Source organism: Neolamprologus brichardi, chromosome 9 (assembly GCF_056152115.1).
Source record: "Neolamprologus brichardi isolate AB-2024 chromosome 9, ASM5615211v1, whole genome shotgun sequence".
NCBI lineage: Eukaryota > Metazoa > Chordata > Actinopteri > Cichliformes > Cichlidae > Neolamprologus > Neolamprologus brichardi.
The window spans coordinates 12,793,791-12,814,676 of NC_142112.1; the positions used below are offsets into that span (position 1 = coordinate 12,793,791).

Here is a 20,886-nt window from a genome sequence, read left to right on the forward strand (position 1 = left end):
AAACATTGCGAGTTTACCACCACATATAAGAAGAGGATGTGTAATAATGAGCTCCATGTTTTGTTGTGTTTCAATGGAATCTGAAAGACGTTAGAAAATCTGTTACTCATATACAGCTGAGCCAGGAAACTGAAGTAAGATGCTCGCGGTTATTCTCCTTAGAGTAAGAATGAGAACTGAGCTGAAGAATCTGGAAGCAAAAAGAAGAAGTCTGTTTTAATTAATGGCACAGAGGCTAACTACTGAAGACCTAAACCTCTGGTTTGGCTTATTAAATTATTTTGATCATTTAAAAAGTGGGATTGTAACTTGGCAACAGAAGCCATCCCAGTGGTCAATAAGTAAGGAGGAAAAACAGATGTTCCGAACACAGTTCCTTTGTCTTGGGTGAAATCAATCACAGGTTTTTCTTAAAACTCCATAAATATGTCCGCGTTCAAAAACCAGAAAAAAACAAACTGCATATTGAGCCTGCACGAAGATGCCGTATTTCAGCTACAACAGGCAGAAACGAGACTGCTGAATGTCCTTCTGGTGCTGAGATGACACCGAGGTCAGCGCAAACAAACAAACAAACTCCCTCCTCTTGCTGTCTGTCACGAGGTTACGGCCGTTTACTGTTTTATCCATTTTTGCATGTCACAAAGTGTAAATGACTCTGTTGCTCGGTGACGACCTCTGCGTGTCTCTGTTGCTTTAAGTGTGACACAAGTGACCTGCGGGACATCTCTCAGCCCAGCTCAGGAAGCAATAAAGCAGTCAACAAACTCACACACGTGTACACACACAGACACGTCTCCACATGATTCAGCTGTCTAGCTAAGGCTTTACTGGGATCTTAGCACAAGTAATAATAGGAACCAAACTGGTAGCGCCTTCCCAGCAGTGCTGAGTGGAGACTTTTACCACTCCGAGCACTTCACACTTCATTACCAAAACACTGTCTTCCCCATTTAGCGTTGCAATAATTGTTGTAATAATTAGCCATAATAAGCTCTGGATGATATTAGAAACATATGAGCATTTTTATGGCTATATTCTCAGCGACTGTGAAACAGAACGCCCACTCCTCAGCGGTTTAAAGACCCACCTTGGGCGCTCCATCGCTCTCCCTCTCCGCACTGCGAGCGTGAGTATGATTAAGAGTTGACATAACTAATAGCCTCTCCACTAACGCAGGTAGGGAGAGGCAGTTCAGAGTCTCCTAAGGACCAACGGGCTTAAAAGTGCTTTCAGCTTGCTAATGATGAGCTTGCTATCCCAACATCCTCTCCGCTGAGTGTGTACTCAGCTCGAAATCCACGCTGAGAGGTGTTATGCACAGCTGGAGTGGACCGCTGCCAAAGCAAGGTTGAGTAGATCTATGATAGGCGATGCAGACACAAACATACATTTGCATGCAAAGCCTGGAAGTCGGGGAAAAAAATAGAAAAATATTTGCTTATTTTTGTACTTAATTAAAAAAAACGTGTCATTCTTATTTAGGGTGCTCAGACTTGCTATCAAGTGTTTTTGTCAGTGCTGGTCTTCATAGATCTACTTAGAAAAATGATTATATTACCACATCTTACATCCCATCAATAAATGCTTTTCCTTTGCAGGAATTTGGGGAATTAATACAGATAACTCGATTGTAACACTGGTAATTTCCTCAAACAGACATTTGTAAAGCAGGGGCTGGACAGCATAGAATATAGCTCTGGCTGTATTAATGTTTTGTTGAATCAGAGCTGAATAAATGTTGTTCTTGTTCAGTGTTAGCGGAGAGGATAAGCCTGTCATGACAAATGTCATGATGATGGATCATGTTATAGCGCTGCAGAGGATGAGAGAGAAACAGAGAGCCTTAAAAAAAAGGCTATTTCACCACCTCTTCCAGGAGTAATATATAAAAGAGAGAAAAAAAGAAACAAACAGAAAATTCGAGCTCTCCGGATGAGAAATTATGGGTTGTTTCTTAACAATTTCATTGCCTGTAATGATAAAATTCAGTGAGGGATTGACTGTGTTTCTTACATTTATTATTCCCCACAGTTTCCTTTGAGCAGAAACCAGCTACAGAACTAAGTGCTGGAGAGGGATATAAGCACTTTCTTTTGTTGCTATAACACCTTGTAGCCCATTTTCTTGTAGCCCTCATCTAATTACATTACCCAGATATCCAGCTCATACATCATTAGCTACTCATTTTTTTCTCCAAAAACAGTCTGTGCACAAAACATCTTTCTCTGCAACGCCCACAGGATCAGAAGTTTTCATCTCGCTGCCCTGTCTAACTCCATCTTTGTTATTCAGTAGTTATATGCTTGATGAATAAGAAATGACTATATACAGGTTCTGTTTATAACCAGAAACGTGGCACAAGCCCTGAGAAGCACTGGTAATATGACACGCAGCCTGAGGTTGGAAGGTGCCTCTCATCATGAGTCACCAAAGCTCGACTGAAACGACAAAGAAGATGATTGCATAATCTGAGTTTGCAATGAAAACCGTGCTTATGGATGCCATATGAGCTGCAACTTCAACACAGCTCAAATAATGAATTTAACATTACAGCCACGGGAAAGTATGAAAAATGCAAGGAGGTATTTCGGTAGTCTATAAATTACTAGATAGTGGAAAAGGGGTGGGATTAAATAAGCTCATGCTTCTCCCTGCTCCTTTTTGAACATAAAAGATATTTGTAGTTGTGGTTGCTCGTTTTCTTTTTGTTTTGCTTTGTTTATTTGTCTCTTTTAATTCTATGTTGTTGTACTTTTTTAACATGTTCAAAATAAAGATTCAATCAATCAATCAAAAAATTATGTTTTCCATGTATTTGCAACCTGTATGAACTCTTCTCCCAAAAGCTTCCAAGTATTTCTAATATGCCTTAGGGAAAATATACAGTGAAACTATCTTAAATGATCTAAAAAGTCCTGCTATTATTATCATCGTCATCATGTAGCATGCTATACTTTATTTAGCAAAATCAGTGGCATTATGTTTTTTTTAAATGCAGGATCAAATGACTTCTATAGACGACAGAACACAGACTTTTGGTTTGGAAGTGTAAACTAGTTGTTATATACACATCCTTCATGTCTCTGTGATGTTGAGTACAATTTAAACCCATTACAGTGAAAAACAAAACAAAAGGGATTTACAAAGGCACATACTGTCATGGTCTGGGTGTGTGGCTGTAAAATTCCATTGAAGGTCTGGACCTCCCTGGTATCCACCCATGGGCAGGGCCTACAGCCCCCCTCACCTGAAGCTGATTGAGGCAATCAGGTTGGAGATTTAAGCTGCTCGCTGACACTGCTTCCTCGCCAGTTCGTCAACTACCCTATGTTGGTAACCTGGCCTCACGCTTCATGTTCATGAATCTCAAGTGCTTTACTAACTTTGTAATCTCGTGTTCTAGTTACTCCAGGAAAACTCCATCACACTGAACCACTCATCTTGGAAATCTGGTTAACCCGCCAGCTCTCGGAATCATCTCCTTGCCTCACCTGCCTGCCCTCCTGCCCTTACACCACCTCGGGACCTTCACCACTCAGGACAGCTGCCACACACCACCTAACCCACCTGGACCGCACCACCTCTCCCTCAACGCTTCCATCTCCCACCTGCACAGTAAGACGAAGATTTTCACAGCTTCCACTCTCTCCAGAACTCCTCATTGGCTACCGCTCTAACACTGCTCTCCTCTCTTCCAGTATTTACCTAATCACCAGCAGCTGCCGTTGCTTTCTTGGACCTGTCCCCTTGCTTGTCCCTTTCCCCTGGCCAAGACCCTCACGCCCCATATATCAAGCCTTAAATCAAGTACCAACGTGAACTTCATTTTGGTGTTAGTTAATAAACCTCTGTTAAACCCTTTACTCTGCCTCCGCCTTGGGTTTCCTGCACGTGGGTTTGATTTTTGGTGCTCAGCCTCCGGCCGTTTTGTGACTCATACAAAGAAGCAGAAATCAATCATTCATACAAATATAGTATGAATGGGTGAGGTTTAATATTTTTCAAGGGACTCTGATTTAAAAGTTAAAGGAAAATAAACGTGACCTGAGTTGGGAGGCGTAGGTGAGCTAGCATGTCGTACTACTGTCCTTGAAGACCTTTTCCCTTTTTTTTTTTTTTTTTTTAACCCGTACCTCAAAATACATTCAATGAAACTAAAATATTTTAAAGTTGTCATCAGTCACTACTAAACCACAATTTAGACCCTGCTTTTGCTCAAACGATGAATGAACTCAAATTCCATTTTCTTCTGCAGGATTGAAATCAGCAGACGAAAATGACGTGAGCTGGGTTCACCACCTGACAGGAGCAGTCAGCTGACGCACACTGCGATTCTTCTGATATCAAAGTCCCAAGATCGCACTGCGTCACCCGCTCACCACTGAGGTGAGAGATTGAAGGTGGCTGTGGTGCGGAGAGAGTTGGAGAGAAAGAAGGCAGATAACAGAGATAAGTATCTGTTCCTCGTATCACACCGAGCTGCACAGGGTCCCAAACTTAAACCTGGTAGTTTATCTATAATGGGCAATCACAGCCTTTGGAATTCACCCAAACCCACTGGGAGGGCCCCCGTGACAGAGGGCGCAGGCCACTTCTTAAGCCTTAAATCTAAGATGGAGATCCAGTGTTTTGTGTCACGGAGTGTCCCCCTCGCTGCTGTGACTTTTACATGGCCTTGGCTGGTGGCAGGGAGCCTCCTCGATGGCAGGCCACTAAGCCAAATTGATTAGATGAAAGCACTCCTCTTTGAAGGTGTCAACCCCCCACCTCCACCCACGAGCAATTTCTCTAATGGCATCCAGGCAACCCTGTCGCCGCAGAGGCTCCAGGACCAAGACGGGCAGAGATTCAAAAGATTCAGCAGAGGAGCGGGTCGGTCGAGGAACGGACAATTTGTCATTACACTGCAAGTCTGACTTGGCAGGGGGGTTGAAAGTTGTAAAGTGGTCACAGTGGAAATGGAAAAGAAAAAGTTCTCCATAGATTTTTCACTTTGAGCTGAACAAAAAAATAATGCCAGTTTTGTAATGGATCAGTGCAATCGCTGTGATCTTTTTGTTAGCCTTTTAAAGCCACTCCACATCAATGTCAGTGTACTTTTAACCACTGTCAATAACACTTGAGCTTCTCCCATTTCCTGATTGTGTGTCCTAAACAAGTGCTGTGGACTTTCTATAAAAACTTTAAAAAAAAAACCACAGTAAAGTCAAGTTCAAGTCAAGGAAGAAACACGAACTGGATGTCCGTGTTTGTGTGAGTTTAGACTTCACAGACAGTTATCTTAATCTAATTGCAATGATCCAAAACAAAACATGCAGACACATGTGGTGTTGAAAGTGATCCATCCTTGTTGCTCAAGCCCAAACAGCAAAACTGACTGTTCAGGTAAAAATTCAGTTGCTGTCAGATTAATGCAAAGGAACGCTTCAGTCACACTTAAGTTTTCCTTGAGTTCCTTAAAGCTGTAGATACACAGCTCATAAAACATCTGCTCTCAATGGGGAAAAACACTAGGGGTGGGGGAAAAATCGATACTGTGTAGTATCGTGATATTTTGTTTGCTAATGTATCGATACAGGGACAGCAGAAATCGATATTTTGTTACAAAAAAAGTTTTTGTGGACTGGAACATGCTCTGACTTCAGAGCATGTTGATCCTTTTTCTGAGCAACAATCCTGACATTCCTTCACTGTCCAAATGTGTTTAACTTTTTTTTGGCAGCAATAAACATGACAGTTTACTTATTTTAATTTAAGACATGTTTTATTTTAATTAAGTTTAAAACTTTTTTTTATTTAATGTAAAATTATATTTTGTTTTAATTTACTTTCAAATTCTTCAGTTGCTGAAGGGGCTGCATAGTTTTCATAAACTGCATAGTTCAGAATAGCTATAATTGTACCAGATGGTTGCGTTCAGTTAAGTTGGACTAGACTGTAATACAAACTGTTCAGTTTGTCAACAATAAAACTGAAATGAGAGAAAGACTGAGTGTGAGACTTTGATATTAGATAAAATTAATATTGATAAAGTTTAACTTTATGTACAGAATCTGAATATCGCAAAATATTTTAAAAAATTGCAATAATATCGTATCGTGTGTTAAGTATTGTGATAATATTGTATCGTGGGATGTATGGTGATTCCCACCTCTAAAAAACACCATGGTGGACATCTATACTGATGTGGACAGGGTAATGTGTTAGGGACAAATTAATGCCACAAAAAGGCACAAAAGGCTGAATTTAGACACCCAAATAATCAAAGGGAAAAACTGACTGCAACAACTAAAAATGATACGGAGTAGTTTGAATGACCCCTACGTGCTTGCATGCAACATCGAGGCATGCTCCTAATGAGATGGTTTGACCTGCAACCTCGTGAGACGAGCAGAAATGTTTCAGAGGTTTTCTATTGGATTTAGGTCAGGCGAGCTCATGACCAGTAAATGGTATCAATTCTTCCATCCTCCACGAACTGGCTTCAAACCAAGACCCGTCTGCTAGTAAAATGGCTCACTTTTATTATCTTTGGCCTTAAAGAGCTATTAAAACACTAGCTTCCAATTTGTAGCAACACTAGCATCACTGAGGAATGTGCGTTTATTCATATGAAACTTTCAAAAATAATTTTAAACATATGTTTAAAACTAAAGCCGACAAACTTCCAGCAACGCAAAGTCAGCTCCTGGTTCAAATCACTGAACTGTGGAGTGAAATTCTTTGAGTAACAGAGAACAGAGCATTCAATTTCGAAGCAAGCGCCATTAAGATCCGGTGTTAATTTAAAGTTTCAGACAGTTTCTTACTTCTGAAAGATTAGAATTTAGTGCGAAGTAGAGGCAGAGGCAGCTCCGGCATCCGTATAATTACGGGAAAATTACATTCATTATTGTAATTTACATCTCATCTCCAATCCAATTATTAACAGTTTGACCTGCATGGCACATGTTAGCATGGAAATCTAAAATGGGCTCCCGAGGCGGTGGCAAGAGGAGGGGTGGAGAACGGAAAGTGAAGCGAGAGGTAGAGTTTTGGGACTGCGAGAGATGGAGGAGGGAAAAAAACAATCAATATGGCTCTAAAAGATGATGATTTTAAGTAGCCATAATTCTCTGCCTCAGAGCACAGCTGCCAAGGGTGCTGCTGCTACACTTTGATGCCTGATTTGCAATAACGCTGCCAGTAATTCACTCATCTGCATCTCTGGAGGGACCATCAGCTGTCTGTTTATCTCACTGACCATGTACATGCGATGCCAGTCAGCCTGACGCTTAAAACAAGTTTTGAGACAGCAACATGTAAAAAGAGTTGATGTGCATTACATACAATCTCCCAGGAACTAATACGCTGTGTAATACAACCCTGTTTGCAGTTTCTTGGTGAAGCGTCCCCTCACCGCTGCAACAAACAATACATGTCATTTGCTTCACCAACCTGATGACCTCTTTCTTCTTCCTTCTTCATCATCTTGTCATGTTCTCCAAACACTGCTCTTCATAGAAGTAAGGCTCATTACAGGAGACGTTATGTGCAGGAATCAGTTTTTCTGCTTAACCACAATCTAAGATTAGCTATTTATGCAATATTTATGCAAAAAAAACATGCTTTAGAGCATGTTTGCCTTCAGTTAATCCAAAATGCTGCAGCAAGAGTACTGACAGGGACTAGAAAGAGAGAGCAGATTTCTCCTGTTTTGGCTTCCCTTCATTGGCTTCCTGTTAAATCCAGAATTGAATTCAAAATCCTGCTCCTCACATACAAGGTCTTAAATAATCAGGCCCCATCTTATCTTAATGATCTTGTAGTACCATATCACCCTATTAGAGCACTTCGCTCCCGCTCTGCAGGCCTACTTGTTGTTCCTAGAGTATTTAAAAGTAGAATGGGAGGGAGAGCCTTCAGTTTTCAGGCCCCTCTTCTGTGGAACCAGCTTCCAGTTTGGATTCGGGAGACAGACACTATCTCTACTTTTAAGATTAGGCTTAAAACTTTCCTTTTTGGTAAAGCATATAGTTAGGGCTGGACCAGGTGACCCTGAATCCTCCCTTAGTTATGCTGCAATAGATGTAGGCTGCCGGGGGATTCCCATGATGCATTGAGTTTTTCCTTTCCAGTCACCTTTCTCACTCACTATGTATTAACAGACCTCTCTGTATTGAATCATATCTGTTATTAACCTCTGTCTCTCTTCCACAGCATGTCTTTTATCCTGTCTTCCTTCTCTCACCCCAACCGGTCGCCGCAGATGGCCCCGCCCCTCCCTGAGCCTGGTTCTGCCGGAGGTTTCTTCCTGTTAAAAGGGAGTTTTTCCTTCCCACTGTCACCAAAGTGCTTGCTCATAGGGGGTCATATGGGGTTTTTTGGGGTTTTTCTCTGTATCTATGAAGCGCCTTGAGGCGACTGTTGTTGTGATTTGGCGCAATATAAATAAAATTGAATTGAAATAAATTGAATTTAATTGAAGTTTGCGTAGGCGAAGAAAGCTTTCACAAACTCATCACCGTGACATCCAAATAAGAAAAAGTGTGGCTCTATGAAAAAAATCAGCAGAAGGTCAAACAGGTCTTCACAGTTTAATTAATTACTTTATGATTCTGTTCAACAATAATATCTAAAAGGTTTTTCCATTAGATAAAGAAGAAAAGAGCTATCAGATATAGAACAACACTGAGAAAACACTGTCTTCTGTGTAATTCACATGCAAGGCTTTGGAGGGCAGAAATAAGGTCCACACCCCACCATCCACCATGAACACTCAATACAATTACACTGCATAATGACTGCACGTTATAGTATAGTTACAGTCAAATTCTATAGTTTGTATCGACTGTAAAGAAACAGAGCAATCTACAACCACTCTGCAACACTGAGAGGGTTTAAATAAAGTTCTAAAATGTATTTTCTCTTAAAAAAAATGTTCAGGAGATAATACTTTTTCAAATGCAGGAACTTCGATGGCTAGGCTACCAACTGTAAGTGCCTCGATGCGTGTTCAATCATCCTGAACGCTGCATATTCAATCATTATTTGAGATATTAGATGACCTAAAATTACATACAGGTGGCCTGAAATTTTGTCCATTTCTTTTCATATAGCGTTTCCACTAAAAGATTGATATATTACACTGATACTCAAGGTTAATTAAATAAAAATAATCTCTAACTATCTCAGTCAGACATAAAACACGATTAGGCAGAACAGCGATGTCCATCTCAGTCGCTGTATTTAAGATAGCGGTGCAACGTGAGGCTTCCACAAACAGACATCTGGTCCCATTAATTTTTAATGGATTCATTTTAAGTTTGTGGGAATGATTTAGTTTGTTTAAAGATGTAATTACACACTAATCAATGTATATGAATGAGGACAGTAGTCTTTTAGTCTTTTTTTCATTAAATAAAATGTAATACGTTTCACTTTAGTTTTCTTGCCATGGATTCACGTGATTTAAATTACACTTAATTCAAGGTTCTTTATTTGTCACATGCATAGTTATACAAGTATAACACACAGTGAAATGTAACCTGACACTCTCCTTGACATGTGCAAAAAATGGGGGGGGGGGGGGGTAGAGGAAGAACATTATATATATATCAACACGTTCTCACTCCCAAAGTGTAACATTTTAGGCTAGGTGACAAATCGTCAACATATTACGTTTTCGGCTACCCACCACGTTCCTAAATGACGACCTCGGAAAAATGAGGAAATATGAGAACCGTCTGGACTCAATCTACACATGTGCGCTCTTTTTCTTCAAATCGCTTAGAAACACGCTATTTAATGTCATTAAAGTCCTGGTTAAGATCACGAATAAGGTTATGGTTAGGCCTAGGGATAAGGTTAGGTTTAGGGCTGGAATACAGGGCTGGAACGTCTATTACTGCGGGAGCGTCATTGCACTGGATTTCAGCCATAACCCGCCGCGTACCATAAGAACGCCGAAGGTCATCTGACAATTTTACAGAATAGACAATATAAACATATTTAAAATTAAAGGAATTTGAAATATACATTGTGCCTGGGTTTAGAGTGTCTGGAACAGAGTCCTGTCTCAGTCAATTATAGATGATGTGAGAGGGCAGGTGTGTGTGTTTAGGGCCCGGATGGCTTGGGGATAGAAGCTCCTCTTGAGTCTCTCTGTCCTCTTCCGGATGATGCGGAACCTTCTACCGGATTGCAGAAGTTGGAACAGTTTGTTGCCAGGATGGGACGGGTTCTTCAGTATCTGCGCTGCTCTAGTCCAGCATCTCCTGGTGTAGGTGTCCTGAAGCGGGGGGAGAGCAATCCTGCAGCAGCGTTCTGCTGTACGGATCACTCTCTGGAGAGCTTTTTGGTCCTTCACACAGCTGTTCCCAAACCACGATGTCATGTTCTGTGTGAGGATGCTCTCCACAGCGCCTGTATAGAAAATCCTGAGGATCTTTGGAGAGACCCTGAACTTCCTCAGTTGTCGTAGGTGGTACAGACGCTGCCTAGCCTTTTTGGTCTGGACCTGAATGTGGGCAGACCATGTCAGGTCTGAGGAGATGTGGACACCAAGGTACTTGAAGGACTGCACCCTCTCCACTGGAGCTCCATTGATTATAATGGGCTTGTAGTCTCTGTGCTGACTCCTTCTGAAGTCCACCACCAGCTCCTTGGTCTTGCCGACGTTCAGCGCTGGAGGTGGTTGTCCTGGCACCATGATGCCAGATTCTTCACTTTGTCCATGTAGGCCACCTCATCGTTGTTGGAGATGGCACCCAACACCACTGTGTCGTCAGCCATGGGTGGCCACACAGTCTGAAGTGTAGAGGGAGTAGAGCAGTGGCGAGAGGACACATCCCTGAGGTGCTCCTGTGTTGATGGTGATGCTGTTAGAGACGCATCTACCCACCCTCACCACCCGAGTTTGATCTGAATGTGCTAATTTTAAGTCGCTCTTCCAACACACAAACAGTGTTCAAAGCTATAAATGAGTTAGGGTGGTTTGTGTGAAGCTTTTTGACAGCAGGTCAGACAGCATCTACACGCACCTGCTTTTTCCACACAGTGCCTCTGGTTCACTTTCAGACTGCCACCATTCTCACGTCATTTCCATAAATCTTCACATTCTATCAGGTTTTGTGTCAGAGCAGAAGAGTAAAGTCAACTGTTCATTCATGTGCACGAGTGTGTCAGCCGGCGCCTATATGTGCGCTTTGGCTTTGAACGTCTTAGATGTCCTTTGAAGTTTAAGACAGCTCCGCATCAAGCTCACTGGTTCCACTTCACAAGATGTGAATATGTGGACACAAGCAACATCTGACTCACCAACTTGAGCGTTGCCATTTCCTGATTGTGCGTGCCACGTGTGAGTGCGTGCACGTCCATCTTGCTCTGGCATGTGTGCTTTTGCTCATGCGTGACCGAGTAACCCACTGCGTCTCAATTCCTTCCGTTGTCTCGGTTTCTACCTGTCTGTCTAACTTCCCAGGACACCTTTCGACGTCTCGACAGACACTCAACTCTGAATAATACACCTGAAGCATGTCTCTGGTCAGATTGGTGTCAGTTAGAAAAAGTTTACTTTTTTCACGTCTGTTTGAGTCAGGATCTCACAGCCCTGTTACAAACAAATTAATAACATCGCTCACATTACTCCAATCCAGAACTGAATGGATGTGTTTTGACAACCTGTGGTCACCTTTATCAACACTGTGTCAGCCGAGGTGATTCAGAACAACAAAGCATAGCATTACCTAAGCAACACAGATTTTGGTGGGCTATAATTTAGTAGCTGAATTTCACACCACAAAATAAGCAGATACCCAAGGAGCTGAATGTAAGCATCAGTGCAGACCACGGTCTGAAATTATTACCTTTTGTTATGCTTGGCTTCCCAAGTAACTTTTAGCTTTCAGACGTCGGCTTTCATGTGCCTGACCTTTAAGGCTTTGCATTTTGAATGTCTGCTAGTGGCATATATTTCCTGCTCGTTCTTACAAAAGCACAGCACAGGCCTCAAGGTACTAGTCACACTGATGATAATTTTTCTCTTCTTTGCATCAGAAGGCTACTTTCTCTTTTTTATACTGTACCACTCAACAATGCCAACTACCCTTTGCTTCAAGGCAGAGAATTGACTTCACGCTTCCAAATATTCCAGTCTAAAGCTCAGGAACATTTGACTGGACGTGTGATTGGGTCAAGTAGACCTGAGAACTGTGCATTTTTTTAAACAGTTATGAATGAATCAAGAATAACAATAGTAGTGATGTAAATGTTGATGCTAGACTCACTGGATAGCAGAGCAGATGGGGTGACTTCAATCTCACTACTGGCCTGGTAGGGCTGGAAGGCTGATGCTGAATTCATCTCACTGGCGAAGGGTTCTGGGCTTTGTGTACCTGTGGAGCTGGCACTGGTACCGTCGCCTCCATTGTGAGGATCCTGCTCTTCATATATTGCAACCAGCTAGACGGAGAGGAGAAGGAAGTATTTGTGTGTTAGCATGTGCTTTGAAGAAAAAAACCAACAAATAGATGGTGCCGATGGCTTGGTAGATGTGTAGACAGACAGACAGATAGATTGATAGATGTGGAGATAGATGTATGTCCAGATAGATGTCTAAAATGATGTCTAGATGGCTAGATAGATTGACAGAGGTCTAGATGTTTAGATAGATCGATAGATAGATGCATGTCCATCTAGATATCAATGTCTAGATAAATAGATGTCTAGATGTTAAAAGAGTAAATAAAACTGCCACCATGTGAGCACACTTTTTATTCAGCTAATCTACTACTTTTGTCCCCATTCACAGATATGCATACACTCACTTTCTCTACAGTTTAATCTTGCAACATCTGCAGTCATGGAGCATGAGGTGCTCAGGGTTGCCAAGTTAGGCTCCCACAGCGAGCAGCTGCTCCATTCTAACATAGGTGATACGTTGCCACATTTCCCAGGCCAGATAGGAAGAAGTCCTCATAGCATCCCATAATTATCTGAGTCTAACACACACCACTGATTACTAAGAAAAAGACCTAATTTAGGTTAAAGTAAAAAAGACAATCAGCTGGAGAAAAAAATCAGACTGGCCATTGCCAACTCACCACATGTGTCAAAGCTTTACTTAATACTCGTGGACTGAGAAGGATGCACAAGGAGAGAGAGATGAAAGAGATGAAAGATCCCCAAAATGCTGCACAAACTGTAGTCGTGGAGCGAAGGTACCAATGCCAAGTTGCTTTCATTGCCAGCACAACCTGCTAATAGACCTCTCCGAAGGAGATTAACCTCTCAATCCATCGAGACAGAGCAATCAGGCAGCGGCAGAGCGATAGAGATCGTGCGATACAGGAACAATAGCATGTATATTACAGACATAAGATGACTCCCTTTTATGTCTTGTGCTTCCTCCAGGTCTGTGTAATGGAAAGCTGTGAACGTGAAGGGAGCAAACAGCTATTGTGTATCCCATATCGTATTTGTCTGAAGGTAAAAATAGCACAAGCGTTTTTCTGTGTATTTGCTGTTTTTCATCACCTCAAGTGCAGCAAAATCTGCATATAAACAAGTTTAGAAGCCCCTGCTCTTCTTTTTGATTTAATCCATTCATATGCAGAGGATGATGCTCAAGCGTGCATGTGTTTGTGTCTGAATTTATGGCTCTCGGTGAGTATGCCCATGTGGTTTACTGTTGCTGTAATTCACCACACAATTAAAGCAAACTGTTTTGTTTTGGGTGTTTTCTTCCCCTTCCCCTCTCTCTAAAACGTTTCCTTGCATCCCAATGCCATTCCTGAGACACACTCCATCACCAAAGGATTTCTCCCATTTCGCTCTAATCGTGTTCCATTCCGATGCTGAAATTACATTTCTCAGGTTGTAAGGGTTTATCACAAATTTACTTAGTGCAAAAGAGAAGCAATCAGAAAGGGGGGGAAAAAGAAAGAAAAAAGGCCTCAATATTACAAATCAGGCAGTTTGAGGAGGTAATATCGTGCAGGTTTGCTCACTGGGAAGTGTGATTATTAAGAAGGCAAGAAAAGCTGCTTTGCTTTGTGTTGAACTGCAAACACAGTTAATAGGCAAAAACGAGGATAAATATTGATCAGTGTGCCGTTCCTGCAATCTGAGACTATTTTTAGGGGGGGCTTCTTTGAATGAATTGTTTAAAATTCTGCTCCGCCGGCTCATGTTTTGAAGTGTTAATGATGAGCGGGCCAGCTATGCGAAGGACCAGAGGCAGCTGTGAACACAAACAAAAGTAGAAGGGCCGTCTCCAGCGGCATTTGCGCCGCCCCAGCGTACAGTATGCGCGACTGCACGACTCATTAGCGACAAAGCAATCAAGCCTCCCATTCATATGTTTCTGGGAGCATTTAGCGATCCAGCAAGCCATCTCCCTGCCAGCTGCCCATTTGAGAGAAGTGGTGAATACTGTTGTCGGTGTTGTGGAGAAGTATGATTCATTTTTAAATACACCCCAAATCCCTCTAATTAGGTCCACTTTGCAGTGACGCACAGTCTTTCACCAGACACTCTAGAGCACTCTGCTGGTATCAGACACGTACAACTAAACTCATTCACACACTCTCCGTTTCATAATCAAATGGGTCCGCATTTATCCCGCATTCAATATTTATGGGCTCTTGAAAGTGCTCGTTCCTCCCTTCTACCCAAGAAGACATGTAAAGTACACAAGCTGAGGGCAGAAGCATCAAACTACTGTAGGTCGTCCAACTTATAAAGCCAAGAAGAAGAAAAAAAGAAAATGCAGTAACTGGCTGATTCCCAAACTAGCAGACACATCTTTTGCTTTTGCAAAAATATATTTTTGAAGAATTAACCACACATTTACATGGTAATGGCCCTTTTCTGCCTTGCGCATAGAGCATTTGATTGGCCTCTGGCCCTTTAAACTCCGAGGGGCTGTAACTTTGGTTTCTTTTGGTCAATTTGCATGATTGACACCTCTTTTTAATCGTTTGAGCCAATAGATTCATAGTAATGATGTCACGTTCATGTCACTTCAACCAATCAGACGTTGTGATGCCAACACCCACGTGGGCCCAAATTTACTGCATGTGGCGTCTGTTCAGTCACGTGTCTGTAGGTGGGTCTAAAATGGAGGTTGTTGACGGAAAACTGCTCTGATGCGGCTAGGTAGGCATGGCAACTACTGTTAGTCACGTGGCTACCGGCTACCGGCGAAAATACCAGAGGAAATCGGGACGGTAAGCCAATTTCTGTCTTAGCGCATTTGCGCCGCTGTGTGTTTTTGTGGTCTTCTTTTGCGGCTCATTCAGTGAATTTTGGTCTGATCGTGGTGAAACTTGGTGTGTGGAGTCAGTGATAGCTCTGGAAGCTAACCAGCCTATCTTTAGCCGGTTACATGAAGTCTGAAGAATTTCTGGTTCGGTTTTGTTTGTTTAGCGGACTTCTGCGCATATACGTAACTGCTCGTTTAATCACGGCTTGTTTTCGGTGTGTTTGGTGGTTGTAGAAATGGTTTATATGACATTTTAGCTGAGATTCTGAGGTTTCTGTGGATACCACACACGTCTGGATTTATATTTCTCAACCTGCGTTATAACCGATTAAACGTGATCTCCTCCTTTTTGCCCCCGGTACCGGGGGCGTGGGGCTTAAGTGGTTAAAAACGGCTTTTTCAACTATCTGACCTCAGACGGATGCAGCTGGCACAGCTATCTGTGTTTAATTTAAGTCTTTAGCAGCGATGGTCATAATATCACAATAAGACAATTGTGTTTTTAAAATGTACTTTCTGCATTGTGTTTACCTGCAAGGCTGCAACTCTCATTTCTTTTCCAGAAAGGTCGAAAATTGCTTGTAGTCAGCTGTTTGAGCTGTGACCAAAAAAAACCCCACTACAATTGAAAGGTAGAAAAAGGAGCTGGCAAACGGCCTAACCTGAGCTTTTGTTTGACTTACACGGTTATCATCAGTACAAAGTGTCTTTGGAGTACCCAATAAAGAGTCGTCGCCTTCCTCCCGCTGCGCGAGGCCTTTCCAGCGCCACCGTGTCCTCTGTCTGTGCTGTGGAGAATGGGACACACTTGGCCAGAGGGAAAGCTGACGCAATTCTTGCTGTTGACGGGACAGAGCTCAAGCGGCAACGCACTGAAAGCCATCACAAAAACGCTTTCCCTCCATCTGGGAATTGGTCACAGCCACTTTAGAACTGAGACGATTTCACTTTTCACTTTTCTTTTTTTTTTCATTCTCACACTTTTCCCCCTGTGGCTGCCGTACAGCGGCCATGGAGTTACATTCAGAAGTTGAAAAAAAAATAAGAGGAAAAAGTTTTTTAGCGATGAAGCACAGACGGGAACGGCATGGCTAATTGTCAAGTGGCGTGACAGCTGAGGCTGAGGATTCAGAACAGATAGGAGGGAAGAAGGAGGGAGGCTGGAGAAGAATTTTAAAAAAGCCCCTGAAAAACAAGATGCTATAACCTATCATAAAACAGACTTTTATATGATAACCAAAAGGGTAGGGAGAGAGGAACGAGAGGAGGCGAGCACATTACAGGATGTGAGTTGAAGAAATGTTCCAGTTTCCAGTCTCAGGATAAACTCTGGAGCGATTTGAAAAACCTATTTAGCTCCTACCTGCTTCAGTTGACAGAAGCGAGGGAAAGAAAAGAACTGAACTGAGTCTTATTTCATGGGCCTCTCTCTCTCTCCAGTAGGGAGCTACAACACTGCCGCTACCTTAAGCCCCCGGAGCAAGGCTGACACTCATCCACTCTCAGCTGGTTCCACTGACTGTCACAGCAGCTGCCAATCAACCGCTATCTACCTGGATGCCTGAGGGCTGCTGGAGAGAGGCAAGAGCAGGGGATGGCGAGAGATGATGATGAAGGGGGCGAGACGAGGCAGAGGATAGGAGAAGGGAAAGAAAAGAGAGGAGTCGGATGAAGCCGGGCATTTTCTGCAGTCTGGGTAGAAGATGTATTTGGAATTTAGAATTTCCATATCTATAACACAGAGAGCACTGAGACAGGGCACCAAGAAAAGGAAAAAAACAGAATCTCAGGGAAGCCTTTCATGTTGGCCTCCTTTGATCTCTATCCAGCTTTTGGCAGCAAGGTGGAGAAGAAGAAGAAGAAGAGATGGAAAGGAAGCGGCTGAGGAGGGAACGAGGAGCTGTTTTGACAACCAAACCCCCCCCTCCCTCCCAAAACTCCCAGATACATCCTTCTACCTACCCACACACCCCAGCACCTCTGATCTGCCATGAAGCCCGGGCATTAGGAGTGGCACTGGTACAAAACAGCCGTCCCAAGCGCTCACAAAGTGGTGCTCCGAAGACACAAGACAACAGAGGTTATTAGAAGTCACGGGGCAGCACTCGCAGCGCCAGTGAAAACGTGTAATACCTGCACTGCAATGCTCTGACGCTAATCCATATCTGCCACGGCAGCTTTTTTACAGCCCAGTGGAAGGGACGCCTGACACGAGTCAACCGGCGGCAGCCCCCCATCCGCTCAATCCACACCTTCAATTAAAGAGCACATCCGAAGTCGTGCCAGCCTGCAACCTGCTGTGAATATTTATTGCTGTAGCTAAAAAGTCTCCACTTGGAGGAGAGATTATTTATTCATTTGTCTTACTTCCTCCTCCCCCTTCCATTCACATCACATCCAAACGGTAAAATTCAATGTGAATTTAACAAGTACTGCTTACAGCTTAAAGAATAGGCCCATTTGCCTCCTGCAGTTGGATGTGTGCGTGTGGATGTCGCTCCGTGAAAACGTCTCATATTTGTTATGAGATGAACGAGGGAAAGATTAACACTTTGCCCAGTGCATTATTCAAAATGATAAATGAACGGATGCCGCGTTGTTATGCAATGTCTGCGCTAAGTCATATATACTGCCTCTGATAGCACAACACCACACACCCCCACACCCACACAAACAGACCAGGTTTCATCTCCCCTCCCTATCATTTATCATCATTTTATTGCAAGGGCACCAGGGGCGCAAAGTTATTACGGGTACAGTAGTGGTGGAAACTGTGAAAGCCACTTACTCCACCAGAAACTCCAAGGACTCGAAACTTGTTGAGTAATAGCCGCGAGGCACCATCCCTCATCCACGCGCCAACCATCGATCCATCCACCTGTCCATCTGCCGTTCACCTCACTTGACGTGCTCATTCAGTCATGAATCCCGCATGCATCCATCACAGTGTACACTTTTTGATCATGTATTGGCATGCACACAGATCTTAATACACCAATGACGCATCTTTCGCTGCTGAATCGGTGTGTCTTCGTTTTCTCATTTGCCTTAATGCACTCATCTAAGAGAACATGTGTCATGGTTTTGGGCTTGGATCTGAGCAAACCCGTTCAAAGTCCAAAGACACGCAATAAAACAAATTAGCTGATAGCATTAGATGAACAACTCCCATGTTTTGTTAAGCAAAATTATTAATGGAGTCTGGCGGAGGGTAATGGCTTCATTTTCTTGTTGTAAAGAGCATACACTTAAAACGCTATTGATTTCTAGTGGCTAAAATCCGTTTTACTGTCTGCTGCTGCCAGTGTCCACAGCAGCATAATACTTTTGTTTCTGTGCTTTCTGCTTGTGGGGCTGGGGGTGGGGGGTGGGGTGCTCACCACCAATCTACTGTAGGTTACACACTGACACAGAAACAAAACACAGAAACAAAACTCTCCCAAAATAAATGAAAACAGGCTACCTAGTTATTATATCGTTATAAAATACAGTTATTACTAATTAAAATGTTTTCTGACTGGTAAATGAACTGGTTTCTAATTGGCGCTTTTCCACTCTACCTGACCACTCACAAGAAATTTTACTTCTATGCTTCCTAGCTAACATTCGCACACATTCATACTCCAGTCGATGCATCGGAAAGCAACAGGCTGGCAGGCGAGGGATCGAACCGTCAACCTTCCAATTAGTAGTATCTCCTGAGCTACAGCCACTGAAAACTGCACTGGTGCCAAACTCCCAAAAATGACGCAACCCGCAAAACAGAAATTGTATTATAACTGGATGCCACAGACATTTTTTCCCTCCTCATGTCTTCTGACTGTTTTTCTACTAGGTTTGCATTCGGCTGCAGTCAGTGTCACTACTAGTAGCATGAGGTGACACCTATTTTGTGTGTGGAGAAAGAGGATGAGCACTGCCAGAGTTACAAAATGACCTCCAGCTGGAGGCAGATGTCTGTGACTAAACACGGAAACACACTTCATCAGGTTGTCCTGAGGGTCCGATATCCTCTATTGGGCCAAGTGCTCACTGTTTGGCACTATGGAGCCTGATTGGCATTTGCAATAAAATAGCAGAATTAGCAGGTCCACCACTGGAGCCCTGTGCTTTTCAGGGTGACAGACATGAAAGGATCTGGAGAAGCTGTGGAGAACATTATGCTGCCTGCAACATCATTCAGCATGACTCAGTGATGGTCTGGGGATACATGTCCATGGAAGGACATGCAAACCTCCATAAGCTAGGTAGAATGAAATCCTTGGACCCATTTTCAGACCCAATTTCACTGCAGGTTGATAAAATTTCCATCAAATGATATGGCCTCCTTTTATTCCTAAAACATTACCCAGTCCATAATAGTGAAGATATCCAACATGACTTTTCCCCATTGAGATCTGATGTGTTTTAAAGTGTTAACTTTTTTGAGCAGTGTGTTTTGTTTACAGTCTTCTCACCAACCTTGTTTGCCATCTTGGGCGTTTGCTTTGAGGTTTGCTGGTCTTCTTTTGCGTCATTTGCGTCTTTTAATCTGGACCCCTTCATAATGTGACCTTTACTTGTAACTTCTTTTTAATGATTGACTGAAGGCAGCATTGTACTTGCACAAACCTTCCTCCTCGTATGCCAGAGTTCTCACACAGCTTTCAATATTTAATCTTTTCCCCCCGTCCATTATTTCTCACACACACCATGTGTAGAGCAAACCAACAAAGTGCTTAGTCCTGTAGTTTTCCTGCTTATTAAGACCATCAAATATTCAGGGAATAAGTCTCCAGCACTCTGGCCTGCCATCACTAGCACTCCAAGTAACCCTCAAATGGCACCCTGCAGCGCTTTAGAAACATATGCATATTTCAGGTGCTGCCACATGGGGTCGATACAAAGGAAAGAAGCTCCCCAGAGGCTGACTACAGCAAGACCTGAAATGATGACACACACCTCAAAGCGAATGTAACGTGTAAAGACGGTGCAGCACAAGGATGAATCGCCTTCAGTTTAATGTTTTGCACCCTCAATTGAAATTTGAATAAAAAATATGAACTTCAAATACTTGTTAGGCTTAAGATTATTCGGTTGCAGTAAACATTAAAGCGTCACCGAGACTCACTACAATAGGCATTAAGTTACATGTTACGACACAAGATTATCAGCTTTCGGGAAAAGAACAGTCAATTTTGCTCCAGTAGCAGACCTGCACAACACAAACATCCTTTCTCGCTTAACGCAGCGGTGACGCGTGAGGGCAGAGGAGGGGGGTGGTGGGAACGAAAGGCGAGGGCAAGTTTGTATGCCAGTGTGCAGGAAGATGACAGGCTTAAAGAAAAATAATCCCTAAACAAGCAGACGTAAGCCCCGAGATTGGTTTACGCCGCCGTACTGGCTAAAAACATTAAGTCATCATTTCTTTCACTTTTTAAAGGAAAGTAGCTCGACAGGTATTCATGACTTGAAGGGGGGAAAAAAATACCCACTAGGTGGGAGGGGTGTGGAAGTGGACGAAAAGGCAGAGAGAAAATATACAGAGCAAGCAAAGTTTAACCAGATTAGAGACTCATCCCTTTTCAAATCCACACGGCTAAATTCCCGTCCCTGCCTTTGAAGTTTTCCTCCGCGTTGGGGAAAATGAATTCACACAT

At 42.9% G+C, this 20,886-nt stretch overlaps 1 protein-coding gene across 1 annotated transcript in view; it reads right to left on the bottom strand.

Moving 5' to 3' along the window:
• LOC102796224 (partitioning defective 3 homolog) overlaps positions 1–20,886 on the bottom strand; it is a 381,329-nt gene that overhangs the window by 252,533 nt on the left and 107,910 nt on the right. The window contains exon 3 of the mRNA XM_087845929.1: positions 12,270–12,444. Coding sequence (XP_087702055.1) covers positions 12,270–12,444 — 175 coding nt within the window. The remainder of the gene's footprint in view (positions 1–12,269; positions 12,445–20,886) is intronic.